The 16810-nt window shown below is 48.0% G+C and overlaps 2 protein-coding genes across 2 annotated transcripts; both read right to left on the reverse strand.

Moving 5' to 3' along the window:
- Positions 1–351: 351 nt before the first annotated feature.
- Positions 352–1503, reverse strand: LOC128747683 (pancreatic secretory granule membrane major glycoprotein GP2-like). The gene is made up of 3 exons (XM_053845738.1): positions 998–1503; positions 734–842; positions 352–655 (listed from the first exon to the last, which is right to left on the reverse strand). Exons 1-3 carry the CDS (start codon positions 1100–1102, stop codon positions 480–482), a joined length of 390 nt encoding a protein of 129 aa, XP_053701713.1. The 5' UTR covers positions 1103–1503; the 3' UTR covers positions 352–479.
- A 3521-nt stretch (positions 1504–5024) lies between these two features.
- shprh (SNF2 histone linker PHD RING helicase) lies at positions 5025–16604 on the reverse strand. Its single transcript, XM_053845737.1, has 31 exons — positions 16292–16604; positions 15128–15703; positions 14791–14920; positions 14427–14645; positions 14291–14369; positions 13840–13990; positions 13659–13761; positions 13339–13592; positions 12659–13267; positions 11800–12051; positions 11646–11724; positions 11414–11577; positions 11080–11336; positions 10827–10948; positions 10532–10620; positions 9871–9963; positions 9669–9776; positions 9354–9496; positions 9122–9295; positions 8986–9048; positions 8682–8907; positions 8480–8617; positions 8297–8398; positions 8160–8231; positions 7878–8066; positions 7719–7811; positions 7551–7637; positions 7185–7363; positions 6362–6442; positions 5310–6289; positions 5025–5115 (listed from the first exon to the last, which is right to left on the reverse strand). The coding sequence occupies exons 2-30, from the start codon at positions 15692–15694 to the stop codon at positions 6193–6195; spliced, it is 4920 nt and encodes a 1639-aa protein (XP_053701712.1). The 5' UTR covers positions 15695–15703; positions 16292–16604; the 3' UTR covers positions 5025–5115; positions 5310–6192.
- Positions 16605–16810: the final 206 nt, after the last annotated feature.

Consider the following 16810-nt stretch of genomic DNA (forward strand, 5'->3'; position numbering starts at 1 on the left):
GTCCCGATGCGTGCACAGTCACGTGACCAGATACGTTCACAACAGCCAGAAACTAGTAATTTTGTTCAACACAGCATGCGATCTTGTCACTGTAAATAACTACGGTGACAAAACGTGGATTTGCCAACGGTTCTCATTCGCTTTCTCACGTCACACGCTACTGCCACCTGCTGTCGGACCGAGCGCACTGCACTCACATATGCACATATTTTTAAAACGCGTTCTGTAGATAAAAAAAACAGTGTGGTTGCAGGCATTGTCTTCCATAGTCATTATAGTTTAACTAATGAGGTCAATTAAAAACAACTAGTATGTTCAGATCTTTAGAGGTGAAATGATCCTCCAGAATTATTTAATTTCAGAATTCAAAATCGTCAAAGACAACATAAACACTATGGACAATCATTTAAGGAAAATATGTTCAAAGAAAAGTATTCTTTATTCAGCATAGCTCCTGGTTTGTCTGTCATTGAAGTGTCTCATGAAGCCACCTCAGAGAGGTGGTGGATGTTGGACAGAGTCAGCTGGGCCTCGCGTGCCGGGTAGAAACGCCGGGAGCGAACCCACAACCTCCCAAACACCGCCGTGATCAGCAGCAGGATGACCAGCAGGCCGGCCAGGACAAAGGTCTCCACAGCGGGGAGCTGGCCAGCATCTACAACAGAAGGTTATGTTTACATAGTGCCGTAAAATAAATGTCAGAGCCGAGTCAATAGTGGATGTGACCACGTACTGGGGTTAGCTTTGTCACTGAGCAGCCGGCGTATCGGTCCGTAGGAGACGGTGTGGGACAGAGGGACGTCTCTCCGTGTCCGGATCAGACCCTCTTCACTGGAACAGTTCTGCCCAGCACAAGACAACACTGCAGATGTGTCTGAAACTGCTCTACTGCCAAGATCGCTTCTATATTTAGCTTCCCATGTACAGACGGGCTGCTTGTCTGAACTGGTCGGGGAGGATATTTTGGGGCGAGGGCTTCAGGAACTTGCTGACTCACCGGCTGGCACTGTCCCGGAGCGTTGTGGCAAATCTGAACATTGCAGTGAAGGAAGACGTTGGTGTACGAGCTGCCCACGAACTTGAACATTTGGATCCTGAACATGGCCTCGGGACCCTGGCCGTTCCTCAGGACGCTCAGAGTCTGCTGGTTCCTCACCACAGGGCAGCTGCAGGGGCACACAAAGCTGCTGCGTGAGGTCAAAGATTCGACACACGCAAGTGCAAAACAGGAGGGAGATGACTCTTTTTGCTTCCTTTGTGAACCTGGTGATGTGTGTCCAGGTCACTTGACCGGACGCAGAGAGTTGGTGCCTCGCCAGCTCTTTAAGCACCCTTGCCTCAGATTTAAAAATCAACCAGGACTGTGAGTTCAGATGCCTGTGTCTTTTGAAATAGTCCAACTGCATCATGTGCAGCGGAAACATGAGTCCACTCTGGTGTGATGTGTGCCACTGTGTCGACCACAAACATCCTGTAGTGTTTGTTTTCCCTCGAGGGAGACGGTCTCCTTTTCAAGCTTTATGCTGCTCCACCTTCTCAGGAAAGCAGGTGAGGTCAGCCTGCGAGTCCAACCTCCTGCCTAGTGTCATTGTTACGACCAGCAATAACTCTGCGAGCATGGAATGTTGTGAAGAAGAATTCAGCAGTGTGTGTGTGGTGCTGCGAAGGGACAGAATCTGCTGAGTCAGGCAGCCGCTGAGCTTCATTGGCCCACGAAAGTGAGCGTCACACCTGTCTCTGATGAAGGTGTACTGGACGTTGCTGTAGGGGTCACTGGAGGGCGTGGCCCAGCATCTCTCCACACGCAGCAGGAGGTGAGCAGGGATCTGTGACACACACACAGCACCATGGATCAGAGCAGGTAAACAACAGCTGTGGCCAACCTCTGCAACAGGCTCTCACATGACTGCCCAGTCACGGGGTCAGGTGTTGGATTCCCGGGATTGCCGGCAACATCCCAGCACACAACATGTTGCTGAACAGCGTGCTTGAGCCAAAAATAGCTGTCAACAGCAGGAAACAGTGCCGCTTTACTTAGCATTTCATCAGATTGTGAAAATCTATTTCACAATGAAGTGTTTGCACACGCTGTAAATCAGAAGAAGCATGTGGTTCTACTGAGTCCTGAGCACAGCAGAGCAAACCTGCACCTGCAGCCACGCTTTTCTCCCGCCCAGATTTAGATTACCATGAAAACTTTGACGAAGATGTTGTCATCCAGGCTGAGGGAGGGCACGGTCGTCCACCTGTCCTGGAAGGCCTCGTCTTTGAACAGCAGCATGGCCACTGAGAAGTTCCCGTCCTCCGTGTTCAGAGTGATGGTTCTGTGGGACAACCACAGGGAATACTGTGTTACCACTAAGCCGCTGGGACGGGCCTCACGGACTAGGTACCTGACGTCCACCCGGATCATGTTCTCCCCGCTGGGCGGCTGCACCATGTAGCTGACGGGGTAACGGCACACGAAGGTGATGTTGATGTAGTTCCTGGTGATGACGTCCGTCTGGTTGTTGTGGATGGTGTTGATGAACATGATGTGGCTGTCGTCCGAGGCCTGGCCAGGAGAAACCACATGCAGATATCTGAGACCTGTTTGACCACTACCTCTGTCGCATGTGACTGGCAGTTCTGTCTTAGTGATGGGTAAATGAGGCATCATGAAGCGTTTCCACACAGTGACACACTGTGCTGATACTGTGTCACTGAATACTGACACCTGCTGGAGACTAAAAATCCCTGCAGGCCACCAACTTGACAGACTGAATTGACACTGATTTGATGACTTACTGTATATAATAATATCAAGTATTATATTAGTATTATTCCACATCTTTAAATAATGTGAAAATGTACCATAATGTGAAAAACGTGAAAATTATGTGAATGAGGATGTGTGTGGACTTTTTTTTTTTAAAGTTCATCATCTAAATTATACCTTGAAATTAATTTGAATTAGAACAGAATAAGACAAGTAGAAAATCTGAGACAAACTGGGTAGAGATTGAAATAAATACATTATTGTTTACATTATGGTGCCAGATGGCGTTTCCCCTGGAGCTGCTTCATAATCCACAAAGATGTTCACAAGGAACCATGCGATTAGATTGTTTCGGCGGTTGCATCCTGTTGACAGTTGCGCTTCCTTATAAAGTTCGGTGCATTTTTGCAGAGTCGACACAGTCGCGTGATTGTCTTAAAGCGGTACATGCACAGACGCCGGAATTGCTCTGTGAGCTCGTTGCGCGCATCGGAGTTGCGTGACCCAACACTGGTGTCCATTCCAGATGGACAACAAATCCACGCTGCATCTGCAGCACATTCCCTGGGTGGGAGTTTACAACATGGTCTCCTTCAGGTTTTACAACAAGGAATCCTTCAGATTCCTGGACCCCGAACAAAATCTAGTTCTTGAACAACACGAAACACTGTACCTGTTGATGCTGACAGCAGATATAAGTTACTCAGTCCCCATCACCACCCTCAGTAAAATAATCCTGACCCAAGTGTCTCGGCAGCATCATCTCTCCATGAAACCAGTTCCGCTCCAGTGTTCTCCTGCTGTGGCCTGCAGTGTCAAGTGCCCACTCACACTAAGTTTAAACAGTCCCATCCATCTGACGCAGATAAGAGCAGTAAAAGCCAGCGTGAGTGAAAAGGCTGTGTCCATGGTGCGTCTGGGCTCCTGCTGGTCACAGATGGACCTCTGTAGCGGCGCAGGATGAACTGGAGTCTTTTATAAGCACTGAGTAAATAGAGGAGCCGACAGGCAGCAGCAGGTCTTCATGGCTGGTCCCACAAACCTGAAGCACCTCAGAAGCATCAGCCCGGCTGTGATTCATGGACCGCCGTCTGACCTCTACACCCCACAATTCGCTCCTCTCTGGTCCGATGCTCCGTTTTAAGAGCGTTTCAGTTCAAGGTGAAAGGAAGTCTGACAGCTGTGACATTCTTCTCCTTTAGCAACAGTCCAGCTCTCCATGGCCCGGTAGCAATAACACCTTATAAAACCACTCTGATTTCCTCCCCACACAGAAGCTGCTTTCACCTTTTAGCAGCTTTACAAGAATGGAAAAAACTCTGATCCCAACTCGAGGGACATATGAAGATGAAACCCGTCTGGTCATTTACATGCCAATCCTGGTTGTGTGGAGTTAAAAGAGCATTCATGTTTAGGGAGGCACAAGTGTCTGACTGGAGACCTTGTTTTGGGGGAGATGAACAACGAGAGCCTTCTTTTAAACAAGTGCTGCCACCCAGGGCTGCCCCTCCCCCCGCTATTCTTCCTCTACACCAGTCTGTCTGAGCTCGCCGCTCCTTCTGTCAGACGTCCACACCGGATGACTTCATCCTATAGTCTGATCAGAACTCTGACTCTCACGGCCCACCTTTACGTCACTGGTTCGTCCGTGACCAGAATTCTCACCACGCAGGGACACGCAGTGCTACAAAGCTCCACTCCAAGTGTCTTGCAGATGACAGGACTTGACACCTGTCAGTCCTTAGGAGCCTTTTTTAGCTTCACTTTTGGTGTATTTTTTATTAATAACTCACTCAGTTGACAGACCTTAAATTCCAATCCAGAACACACTCAACGTAGGAAGGACTCAGCTTCACCTGCCTCAAGCTGGATCTGAAGACACAATGTTCCTGCTGAGAGGCTGCAGGAGGTATTTCAGTTCTAAACATTACCGTGGCAGTCATGGTGCTGCTTGATGATGTGAATGAGGGGAAAACCAACTGGTACCAAAGGATTTTTTCATGACATGGAATATCAATGAGTTGTTCTGCAGCATCAATTTCAATTCAAAGTGTTGAATTTGAACTGTTCAGTGAGACCGGCACAGCAGTCGGTTCTTACCACGACGGTGCCACAGTCGGACAGATTGGTCTTGACGCTGAAGACGTAGTGGTCTCCCACCTCCTGGCCGCGGCAGTCCGGATCGTTCAGGTGCAAATCCCAAACCTGAACAGAAGAACAGGTGGAGTAAAAACATGTTTGGAAAACCAAGGAAGAAAAACAACTCACATAAACCGGAGGAACTTTGTTGAGGAAGAAGGCGCTTGGAATGACGACCTCCATGTGGTCATTGGTGCACACGACGGTTTCGTTGAGCTCTGAACAGACGAAAAATAGGTCTTCAACCATGAAATTCATGAAAGCAGGTTTAAACACTGGAAACCAGAATTGAGTGAATAACCTAACCTCATCTTTATAAATGCCACAGCATTTAGTTTATTACAGAGCAGTTTCCTTCAGTCTAAAATGAACTAATTAACAAGTATTTCTACTGAACATGAATGAAGCTCACCTTCCTCCTCTGGCTCCAGGTGGACGACACAGATGACCATCCTCGTGGAGAACAGCAGGCAGGCTAAAACCAAACTGGCAGGTGGCATCCTCCTCCAGGTCTGTGCTGCAGGTTCTTCCCCCTCCCGAAAGTCCTCTGCTGTCACTTCGAGATGCAGCGCTGCTCTGTCTGAGCCCTTGAAGCCCAACTCAAATGGAGTGAGAGTCTCGGTCCGGCCTTAAAACACCAGCTTGAGTGATGTGCGCACCAACAATGAGATTCCGCACATGAATAGAGGGGTCTGAGGGAGTCCAAGGTAACACACATGTCCCCGCCCACTGCAGTGCAGCTCTCTTCAGTAAACATCTTACAACCATCCCAACTACAACAAGACGTCTGGTTACCATGTAAGGGAGCAACAACAGCACGTCGCTCACGCTCTTTGTTGTCTGCACCTTTTGTCTGAGCATTTTAAAATCTTTACTGGAGCGGGAACACCAGTCACTTGCACCAAAGGAACCCCATTAAGACTGGAGGGCAATTCAGGATGTGCAACAAGGAGTTGTGAGTGCATGTGTGTGGCACATATGATCATAAAAACAGCGTAAAAGGGTGATTTCAAAGCAAGCAAGTGCTTCACATCAAACTCTATGAGAAACACAAACCCTTCACAACGAACAACTGGACAGCAGCGGAAGGTCAACACAAACATTTAATTCCTGATCGTTGTGAGCACAATGCAGTGACAGTGACAGCACAAGGAGCAGCCGCCCACCAGCCGTCAGTGATCTGACCGTCTGGGGCGCAACACACTTCATCATCAACAGAGTCATTCCCGCTAACACAGATTTTTAAAAACTGGAATGTGAACAAAACTCAGCTAAAATCGGAGTCCTAGCAAAATTTACTCCAAAGGTTCGGAGTCCTCGGTGAACAGATCAGCGAGGTCAGCGACGGTCAGCACGGAGGCCTCCGAGTGTTTCATGGCTGTGCTGGTGTGGCTGCCAGGACAACAACACTCCTGGTTTAAAAGCGAACTGAGAACAGGCCAGTAGACACCACGCTCCACTCACCTCTTCTCTGCAGTCTTCAACATGGCCTGCATCCGCTCCTCTATTGTGGACTTGATCAGGAAGCGGTGCACAAACGTTGGTCTGGCAAATGAAAAAGAAAAACAACGGCATCACCTTTTGATCAGCTGAGGAGAAATCAGAACAAACTCTCTGCTGAGAGAGGTGTCATTCACTCACCTTCATGTTTAATAACAACCAAGAGAGGGCGATATGGTGCTTTGAAATCTAAATTCTTAAGTCAACGCCGAAAAACAGCAATGTTTGATTTGTAGTTGGAACTTCTTTAATCTCACGTCGCTGTGCTAGTAGGTGGCGGGTAGCTCAAGGTTCATGTGCAATGGTCTCCTAACTCAGAAAACAGGGCTTCACTGCACCCAACTCCTGTCCTCAGAAGTGACAGAACTTGATATGGAACCACGGTCTGCATCAGTTCTTGCGTCCAGATGGACTTCTAAAGGTGACAGAGCTTGGTCCGTCAGTGAAACTCACTTTTATGTGATGTTGTTGTATTCACAGCTGTGACGGCTGATATGACTACATGCATGCATAAGTCATCTTATTTTATTTCCTGTGTTCGGCCGCAGACACAAACTACTTTGGCATATCTCAACAAGATATGCAGTTGGAGTACACACACGATGCTCAGCTGTGTTTATTTTTGTGTACTTCTCAGCCATGCCTCAAAAAACGCTTTAGTTGAACCGGATCACAGTGCAAACAAGCTGGGCACCCCTGATTTAAAACCACAAATCAATGCATCTTCCTGAAGTTCACATCTGCCTGGAGCAGCCACATGATGACCGTTCAAAGATGCTGCGCTCACTTGGTCTGGCCGATGCGGTGGACCCTGCCGATGGCCTGCAGTTCGTGAGCAGGGTTCAGAATGGGCTCCACCAGCAGCACATGTGTGGCTTCGATGATGTTCAGGCCATTGGAGCCCGTGTGCAGCGGCAGAAGGAGGATGTTGATTTTCTCCTCATATTTAAAGGAACTCAAGTTCTCCTGAAAGAGGAGAGAAGCACGGTCATGATTCAGTTTCACAGAACCATATTGGTGAGAATAGTAGCTATGGGTCGACCCCTCAGAAGAGAAGATGACAGAGACCAGAGGGACACTGAAGGAGGACTGAAGAGCACGAGTCAAACTCAAGGACTGAAGAGGCTGGTGAACGATAGAGCCAAGAACAAACCTGGAATTTGTGTATTCCGTTAATCTGGGAGAATTCCATGTTGTTGTGAAACAAAGCTTTGGCGATGATGTCCAGCACGCTCTGCCACTGCACGAGAGGTTCACCAGGTCAGCTCCAAACATCAACCAAATCAATCAGCGTGTGACAGAAGGAGGTCGTTTGGGTTACCGTGGAGAAGACCAGACACTTGGCCCCAGGGTCAGTCAGATGAATCTTCTTCAGGGTTCTCACAACAGCTTCCACCTTGGTGGAGTGACTCCCCTGCAGCAGATCAGCAGGGCTTCAGTACAGGGTGACCACACGGCGGGTCAGGGTCACCGCACTGACCTTAACAGGGATGTCTTGATCCTGACTGGAGGAATGGGTGGTGAAAACATAGGAGATCTCGGCATGGGAGGTGGTCTGTCTGCAGATAGCACATTTAATGGCCCGTCGCCTTGAACCAACACTGTACTGCTCCACAATTATGGCGATGCACTCGTTGCAGAAGCAGTGTCCACAGGTCAAGACAGCCCACTGCAGGGAGCACAGGTGCAACCACAGCTGACTTAAGTGCCTGAATGACTTCATCCGTGGATTCAAGTCGGAAACAGTGATGTGAACTCTGACCTCTTGCCCGAGAGGCCGGGCGCAGATAGGACAGGGCTCTGGGTTGAGTTCCTCTGCAGATTTGTCTTGTGACTGAAATGATTTTATGATTTTTTTTATAGTTCAAAACACTCAGCAGAAACCTCAGGAGGACTCACCTTCTCCAGGTTGTTCAGGTACAGGAACTGGCCCAGCTTCTTCTGTAACTGGGACTTGGCTACCGCCTGGTCATTCAACAACTTGACTCGGTTCTGTTCCACCTGAGAGATGGTGAAAGCCAGAGGTCAGGAGTGCAGGGACAACACAAAGTGTAAATGGCCTTGGCTTCACATCCATCTGACCTCATGAGGCTCAATGATGTGCAGCACTTTCTGCTTGGGCTCGTCTGGCAGACGCACGCGGAGCCTGTCGGTGGCCATGCCCAGCTCGTCGATGGCAGATACGTGATTGCGCAGAACCATCCAATACTCATGCAGTACCTGAAGCATGGAAAAAAGCCCGGTCACCAGTCTGGCTTCAACAGAAGTGCTGCCTAATGAGCACCTTGTACTCCTTCTTCCAGTTCTCGAAGAGCTCCATGAAAGTGGTTCCTTCCCCCACGAGCTCCGGGTCCAGCCGCTTAGCTTTAGCGAAGGCCAGGATGGCCTTCAGAGTCCGCTCAGTCTCGCTGGCCGCCCACAGGCCTCGGCTGGTGGTCGGCAGGCGATCATCCACCAGTCCTTCCTCATCCTCGATCATCTCTTCAAAGATGGCTGTCTGACCTTTGACCCTGTCAGGCAGGAGTGCCGCCTCAGTGGAACTAGAGCCCTTTCAGAAACCATGCAGCATGATTGCGTGTCAAACTCACGTGTGTGAAAACAGCTTCGACTCATAGTCGGTGAAAAGTTCATCTGCTTTGCAAAAAACGCAGCTAAATGGAGAAACCAAATGTGTTACTTCAGCAAGCAGTGCACTCCTGAGCTGGAGCCTGAGCTGGAGCCTACTTGTTGAGCGGCAGCCTCATGGGCCTCAGGTGGCAGATGGTGGCCTCCTCGATGACTTCTTTGGACGCCGGGCCTTCCAGGCTCTTCACCGCTTCTCGAACCGTCTTCTGGGACTTCATCAGATCTTCCATTTGAGTGGTGAGGATGAACTGCAGTCCACTGCCGTCACGGAACCTGCACAGATGCGACATCAGCGCACCCTGCACACACGTCACTGAGAGGCAGCACTTACTTGTCAGCCATGGACAGCTTGTTGGCTTGTTGTTTGAAGTTGCACGTCAGTTCATTCTTCACACGGGATACAAGATCTTCATCGGTGGAGCATCGGATCGCCCTCTGAATGACATCCAGCCACCAGGGGGAGTTCAGCTTGACCTGGACCAACACATGTTGCCTGTCACTCTCAGCTGAAAATATATGAGATGGCTCGAAGACATCAATGCCACGGCTGTAATGATCCAGAATGACTGGGTTTGACAGGATAAGTTTGAGCCAATGTATCTGGCTGAGATCCGAGTCAGTTATCAAAATGCTTGTGAGATCTTACTTTGCGTTTCAACTCCTTGATGTTCTGCAAAACCGGCTGCAGAGCCTGATGAGCATCTGCCACCTCCGAGTCGTACTTGGTCATATAGTGCTGACGCAGCTGCTCGGCCTGTGAGACAAACAAGGTGGCGTGGCGGTTAATGAGCGAGAGATTGACTACACAAAAGCTAAACTAGCTCTAACAAAGACCAACAGCATTCTACCTCCTCGCTCAGCCGGTCATCTCTCAGCGTCGGAGGAATACCAGGATGTTTTGCACTCAGCAGCTCCATTAAGTTGTGAGTGGCGTGAAGCCGCTGTTTTCAAAATCAAACATCAAATAAGCATTAATAAACACAGGAGAGGAACACAAGCTTACAATAAACTCCATTAATTATAATCCCATCACCCAATAGATTTATAATCCTCACTTCATTAAAAATATTTCACTTGTACAGCTGTAGAGCTGTTTGTTGATGACATTAAAATTGGACTAAATATATTCCAGAATAAATCAAGTCAAGAAACAATCGCTATATTCTTCAATAAAATAGAATTTCTGTTTAAAAACATTGGCTCCTTCCGGCTGGACACATATTTGTTTGATCCAGATCTTATCATGTACTGTTTTCGGGCCAAGCAGCCAACTAGCTAATTGTGCAAGAGTAAAAGTAATGTTACTATTTTCTGCCGTATTGTTCCTGAAGAGACTGAGGAGCCACAACTGTCACCAGACGACTGTGTTAAAGATGAACATGGTAGATTTGTGAGCATATTCTGCTTGAATGGATCAGTGTTTTTGTCAAAATCTTTGGCGTTTTTCAGCGCCAAAATAACGGAAACCCTTGACATGCTAATGCCCCTCAAGTGAATAGCATCATGTACCTGTAATGAATCCGTTTTCAGCCTGCCTTTATGTTCCTCTGATGAGCGAAGCACCTCTCGATACATCTCTGCCGCCTCCACAAACTCATCTACAAGGGACATGAATGTTGGTCATTACTGGCACATAATACCTCCGCCACACGCGAGGCCTGAGAGAGCAACCGAGGGCCCCCGCTATCAATCATGAGCTGCTGTTCCCAGACAAAACAGATCGCGAGACAAAACCACTAAGATCATGGCAGCTGTCCTGTTGGAGCGGTTCCCATGGGAAAGAACACACAAGCAAGTTTCATACTTCTGATGATGTGGATTCCAGCCAGGCCATTCAGTGCGCACACCAATTGTCGGTGAGCTTCTTCACACTCCACTCGACATTTCTTCTGCAGGGACTTGAGGAGCTCCTCCATCGTCATGGTGCTGCAGACAGAAGACACACACACAGGCTTAAAATAAACACTTTCTTGTTCTCCTCCGCTCAATTTAGACCTGCTTGATAGTTCATTAGCAGTTTGCTATCCACAAGTTCGGAGAACCAAGTGGCACCACACCTTTTCTGGAGGGGCAGGAACTCCCCCCTCACAGCCTGGGGATGACAGCAGGCCTGTCGCAGCCTCAGGAGGGGACACAGTATGGTGTTGACCGTGCGGCGGTCCAGGCTGCCCAGCTTCAGACTCCAGTCCGAGATCTTTCTGAGTTTGACCAGAGCGTCCTGGGAGCAGACCTCATGCTGACGGTGATAGAAGTGACCCTCCACGGGCGAGAAGTGCAGCCAGTGGACCTCCTCAGTCTGAGGAGGAATCTGGATCTGAAAGTCCACAAAATGGATCAACATTAGTTTGTTCCCACAAGGTCAACGTTTTTTCATGAATAATCCATTCACACCTGATCGATGACATCTTTCTTGGCGGATCGCCACAGCAACTGTGCAACAACATTGTAGAGCGGCTCTGTGTTGCCACGGCGATAGGGCCGATACAACAGCTGCTCCCACCAGTATTTCACCCAGTATGGGTCGACTCCCAGAAAGAGGAACAGCCCATAAAGATCTGGACCGAGAACAGAAAGCCTGAGTATGAACCTCTCAACAGAACGGATTAAGGTCAGACCCACTTACCTTCTAAGCCTCTCTGAACAGGGGTCCCACTCACACACCAACGATTGACAGATGCCAAACGCAAAGCCATCTCAGCAGCCTGTCAACAGAAGGATGGAGAACAGGTGAATAAACTCCTGAGATCCAACCAGAAACATGAAGTCCGTCATTGCACCTTCGCTGTCGGGCACTCCACCATCTGGGCCTCGTCCAAACAAATGCGCCACCACTCTACAGCCACCAGGGGGCTTGGGACAGCCATGTAACGCTTCTGGTTGCGGAAACGTCGTCCGTCTTTACTGTTGCTGTGAGGAATGTCCACGTAGTTGAGCTCTGAGCGAAGCACGTCGTAGGTTGTGATGACCACATCCTGCTCAGCGAGCATGTGAGGCTGGATGAAGCCATGCTTCTTGACCCCTTGATAAACCTGTGGCAGTCAGACCAAGTCAATCTTTTGTCCTCACTACAGCAAAAAGAACAGCATCAAGCCAACATATTTTATACATTTTGTTGTTCACTTCCAACTGCAGCTTACATCGTCTTGACAGCGCTACTCCAGGCCAACCAACCTCCCAATAACATGGGGGCCCTACATGACCCCCAGAGCACAAAGTCAAAAAATCCATAATAAAAACGGAAATTTAAAAACTGCATCGGTATTTCTCATGTGCAGTATGTGTTTAAGCCATGTATTTTAGTGGTTGATACCTTTTCATTTCTGGATTGTTATGAGCAAATAATTCTCTTCAAACACTTCATTTTTATCATGCTATTGACCATCCATTCATCCATCCATCCATCCATCCATCCATCCATCCATCCATCCATCCATCCATCCATCCTGTTCTGTTCTGTTCTGTTCTGTTCTGAGGCTGACTCTCAAACCCCATCCCTCTCAAATCAATCCAGGGTCACAAGGTTTCCATCCAAGGGAGTGTGCTCCTTCACTGTGAGCCCAACATCACAAAGTAACTTAAGCTTTCATTCCAACAACGCCATCACCACTCAGCGAGGACCACAGAGACGGTGCTCACCAGCACTCGCAGCGAGGACGAGCGGATGTGCCGGCTGATTTCTTCCACCCACTGGTGACAAATTGAGCTTGGTGAGATGATGAGCGTGGCGCCGGTGGACACGGGTTTCATAGCGACGAGGCAGTGAGGGCAGTAGAATGGCGTTGTCTCCAGGCTCTCCTCTTTGTAGTTAACACAGTCTGCATGCTGCCAGAGCTGACAGTTCATACACTGGACTCGAGCTTTGTAGTCGATGACACCCAGTTCGCCGCAGATGCACTCAAATCTGTAGTCGGGCGTATTGAAGGGGGCCACTGACGCGATGGTGGGGGGTTCAGACTCCTCTTGTGAGTTGGACTGCGATGTTTCTTCTGACAGGTGGAACAAGCTGGGCATCTCTTCTGGGTCAGCTTTAGGCAGGTACGTCGTCTCTTCTGCTCCATCTGAAATCTCAGCTCTCTCACTCAGCCCTTCGTCCCATCCTGCTCCTTTGAGCCTCGAACACTCTGATAGAGAAGAGTTCTGATCGTATGGCTCGTCTGAAAGAGAGTTTAGAAGCGCCACTTCTGCCTTCTCCTTGGCTCGCCTCTGAAATGTCTTTCTGGGCGAGCTCTCTGTATTCCTTTGATTCTAAAAAGAGAACGCAAAATGTCAATGCAAAGTGTGCAGGTCAACACAAAGTGAACATGGCATATGCTTACAAACTTGGATGCTCCTGCTAACAATTTGTCTTTGTAGTTCTTCCCCAGCTTGAAGGAGCCTGCCAACCCACGACCTTTGACCCGCTCAACAAGGCCATCGTCAACCAGCTTGGTCAAAGTCTTTTTGATGTGCTTGCGGTTCTTCAGAAGGTCATACCCGTATGTAGCGCGTATGTAAGTGAAGACGGCATTGACCGAGGCACCTTTGCCTGTTCTCATCTCCTTTATGGCAGTGAGCAACATGACTCTCACGGCTATGGAACACAGCATGTGGTTAAAAAACTGCACACCCGAAAAGGAAAGCTTCATGTGTCACATACTTGGGTATGATGTCTTCATTTTCGGTTGACTGTCTGGCCTGGGGTGGCAAACTTTTTTCTTCTCCAGCGGAGGAGAAGGGACAAAATAATTCACAGATTTTCCCTGCGGGACAAATTGAGAAACGTGTTAAAGGCGTGTGAGGCAAAGTGAGGCACGATAAGAGAAGAGCTCCCTCCTCACCACAGGCATCGTGAGACCCTCCTGCTCCAGGTCTTGTCGGCCATGAAGCAGTATTAGAGCCAGAACTTCAACTGTCTTCCCAAGACCCATCTCATCCGCCAGGATTCCACCCGGCCATTCCACACCAGCCAAAGGAAACTCTCGGATTATACTGGCCAGGAAATACAGAAAAAACAAAGGGTGATTCTATCATTGAAACATTTAATTTACATATATAGCCATGAGTGGTGTATCTGTGGTCAGTTAAACTAGGTGGACACACAAACACGCCAGAGCACACTCCTAACTAATAACGCTCACCACAAACAGGTTTTTTTCCTAGTTTTCTTTCTCTCTAGGGGCAGCATACTTCAGTCAGTGAAATCTTCAGCAACTTATTACTTTAGTTTAAGTGTCCCTTGTGATGTTTAATGGACAGGGCTAATTGAAAGCAGGAAGTGAAATCTTTTACCAGCCGGTGAATGGATTGTAGAACAACTTCTTGCCACATAAAGAGATCAACTCTCGCCAGAGAAAATGTAGGGTTTGTTCTGCAAACAGAAGGTAGTTTTAGAAAAGGCGGTACAAACGCCCACACATGAACACACCTTTTGGTGAAGACATCCTGCATTTCTCTCTTCTCAACATCCAGTTGACGGCCTGGCTCTGATACGGCCTCAGGATGGGAATGAGAGCTTTGTGTTGGACGTCGCAAGTGGACTCGTGGCGCTCCATCTGGTGAAGATGACGGACATAATCGTACAGCTCCTCAATGTTCTGCCGTTCGAGGTCGGTGTCACATTCCTCCTCCTCATTTTCAACAACCTCTGCATGGACAAAAATTGTGTTTGAAGAGTGATAATTTTGTTCATTAACACATTGCTCTTTTTCCTCATTAGGTGACACTTCTTCATCAACGGCTCGACCTGACCCTTCACAGCACTTTTCTGGCATAGTCGTCGCAATACTAACCAGGAATGATAAAATCGTACAGGTACTCCATCATCTTCTGCATCAGTTGATTAGCTTTCTTCAGCCGAGCATTTCCTTCACTGAGAAACTCTGGTTTACCCAGGCCAGTCTCCAACAGGTATATCCCTACCTGCCCAAAACAGACACACAACAGAGCATGGACAGAAGACAGATAAAACTGTCAGTGATCAAAACATGACATAATTTCCTGGTAGTTATTAAAGAAGTGACAGTTGAGAAGTAAAAACATCAATACAGTTGAACCCCAATGACAGTAAACTTTGCTGATGTACCACAGTAGCTCCAGAACTGTCACTACAGCGAAGCTCATTCTCACCTTGAGATCAACGTCTTTCTGCAGAAAGCACAGCTGAACTACTCTCCTCTTCTGTAGCCAGTCGATGTCCTCCAAACTGATCTGAGTCAAGCTGCACTCAGCTGTACAAGTCTCTTGGTTGGAGCTGCTCAGCAAGCCAACGCTCTCCTCATTACTGCTGTAGCTCACACAGAGCTGGTCACCTATCTTGTGGAGGGTAAATGTTCTTCGTTCACAGTTTGTGGGGAGCCAAGCAGGACGGACGCAGAACTCGCCAATGAGCGCTTTCCAGATATGGCTCAGCTTTGTGACTGGCATGACAGTGAGAGCCAGGGACACAGACACAGACCCGGTTTCTGAGGACATGCTTGGAAGCGTCTCTGCCAACTGGACACAGCTCGTGGAGGTAGAGTCTTGAGTGGAGCTGCTGGAAGATGCTTCATGATGAAGGTAGGAGCAGGTTGCCGACAGGTCATCGACCTCATGGACAGTTTCATTCTTCCTGTCATCAAGCATGTTCCAGTTCAAACGCTTCTTCTCCTCCTCATCCACCCTCGATGGAGGGGCCCTCTTTCTGCGGCTACTCATGATCAAAATCTGCAAGTTCAAACAGCTGTATTTAACACACTCATGGTCACAACCCAAATACAACTGACTTCCCTCAAATGTTGCACATCTAAAATCACAAACTCTCAAGCACACATAAATAGAAACAGACTCACGTTTTACATTTTGTACATAGAAAGTATTTGGCTCTAAAGCATTGATGTGCAGTGAAGAGTTCACGCTTTTATGAAACGTGCAGCTCGTCAGGTAAAATTAGCTCAAACAACAGAATCAAGCACTTTATTTCTGGGTGATAAGAAACACCAGCCAATATCCTGCTGTTATTTATCATTACTCTCACCAAAGCTACAAGCAAGTCGGACGAGTCAAACTTTTTTGCTTTGTTTACATCCTAATTACAAGGCTATCATCTGTCCAAGCTTCATAAGAATCGACAATTTAACGATGTTTGACGAGTTTATGTGAGGCTCGTGGTAGTTTGCTGTTAAACATTACGAACACGTGAGCTCATAGTCGCCGCATCTGCACAGACGTCGCATAACACTTAGCAGTCTGAAAGTGACGTAACGTGTTTCATTGTGAACATGCAAATACTTCATTAAAATCTACAATAATTACATGAGTGGCTGCCGAACGACGCTCAGACTGCTAGCGGTGTTGAAGATAACGACTCATTTCCCCTCTGCAACCAACAGTCCAGCGTAAAGCCACAAAACTTGAAAGAATGACCGCCTTCGTTGTTGATGTCAGCCATCTTTAAACGGCGGACGTGACGTCATAGGAAAGCCGAGTCTGCCGTGACGTTTTGGAGTTCGCCTAAGTTTATTTAACGATTGCTGCTCATTCTTCCGTTGCGATCTGAGTCAATTGGACAGTGAAACATTGCAGTAATTTTCATTATTTTAACCCGTTGCTTTTCTCAAATTATAATTTTCTGTAGCATTTGACATCGTTCCTTGTAAAATAAAACAACTGCAACTACTAGTAGTAGGTGTAGTAATGGTATATATATGTTTAAGGACTCATTTATGCAAATACTGCACCGTGGACTTGAATAACTGTGACTGACTGATCCTCTTAGAACTGCACAGATGAGTCAGTGAAGGAGATGTCAGTGACGTCACAGTCCTTTGTCGT

The sequence above is a fragment of the Synchiropus splendidus genome, chromosome 16 (assembly GCF_027744825.2).
Source record: "Synchiropus splendidus isolate RoL2022-P1 chromosome 16, RoL_Sspl_1.0, whole genome shotgun sequence".
Classification (NCBI taxonomy): Eukaryota; Metazoa; Chordata; class Actinopteri; order Syngnathiformes; family Callionymidae; genus Synchiropus; species Synchiropus splendidus.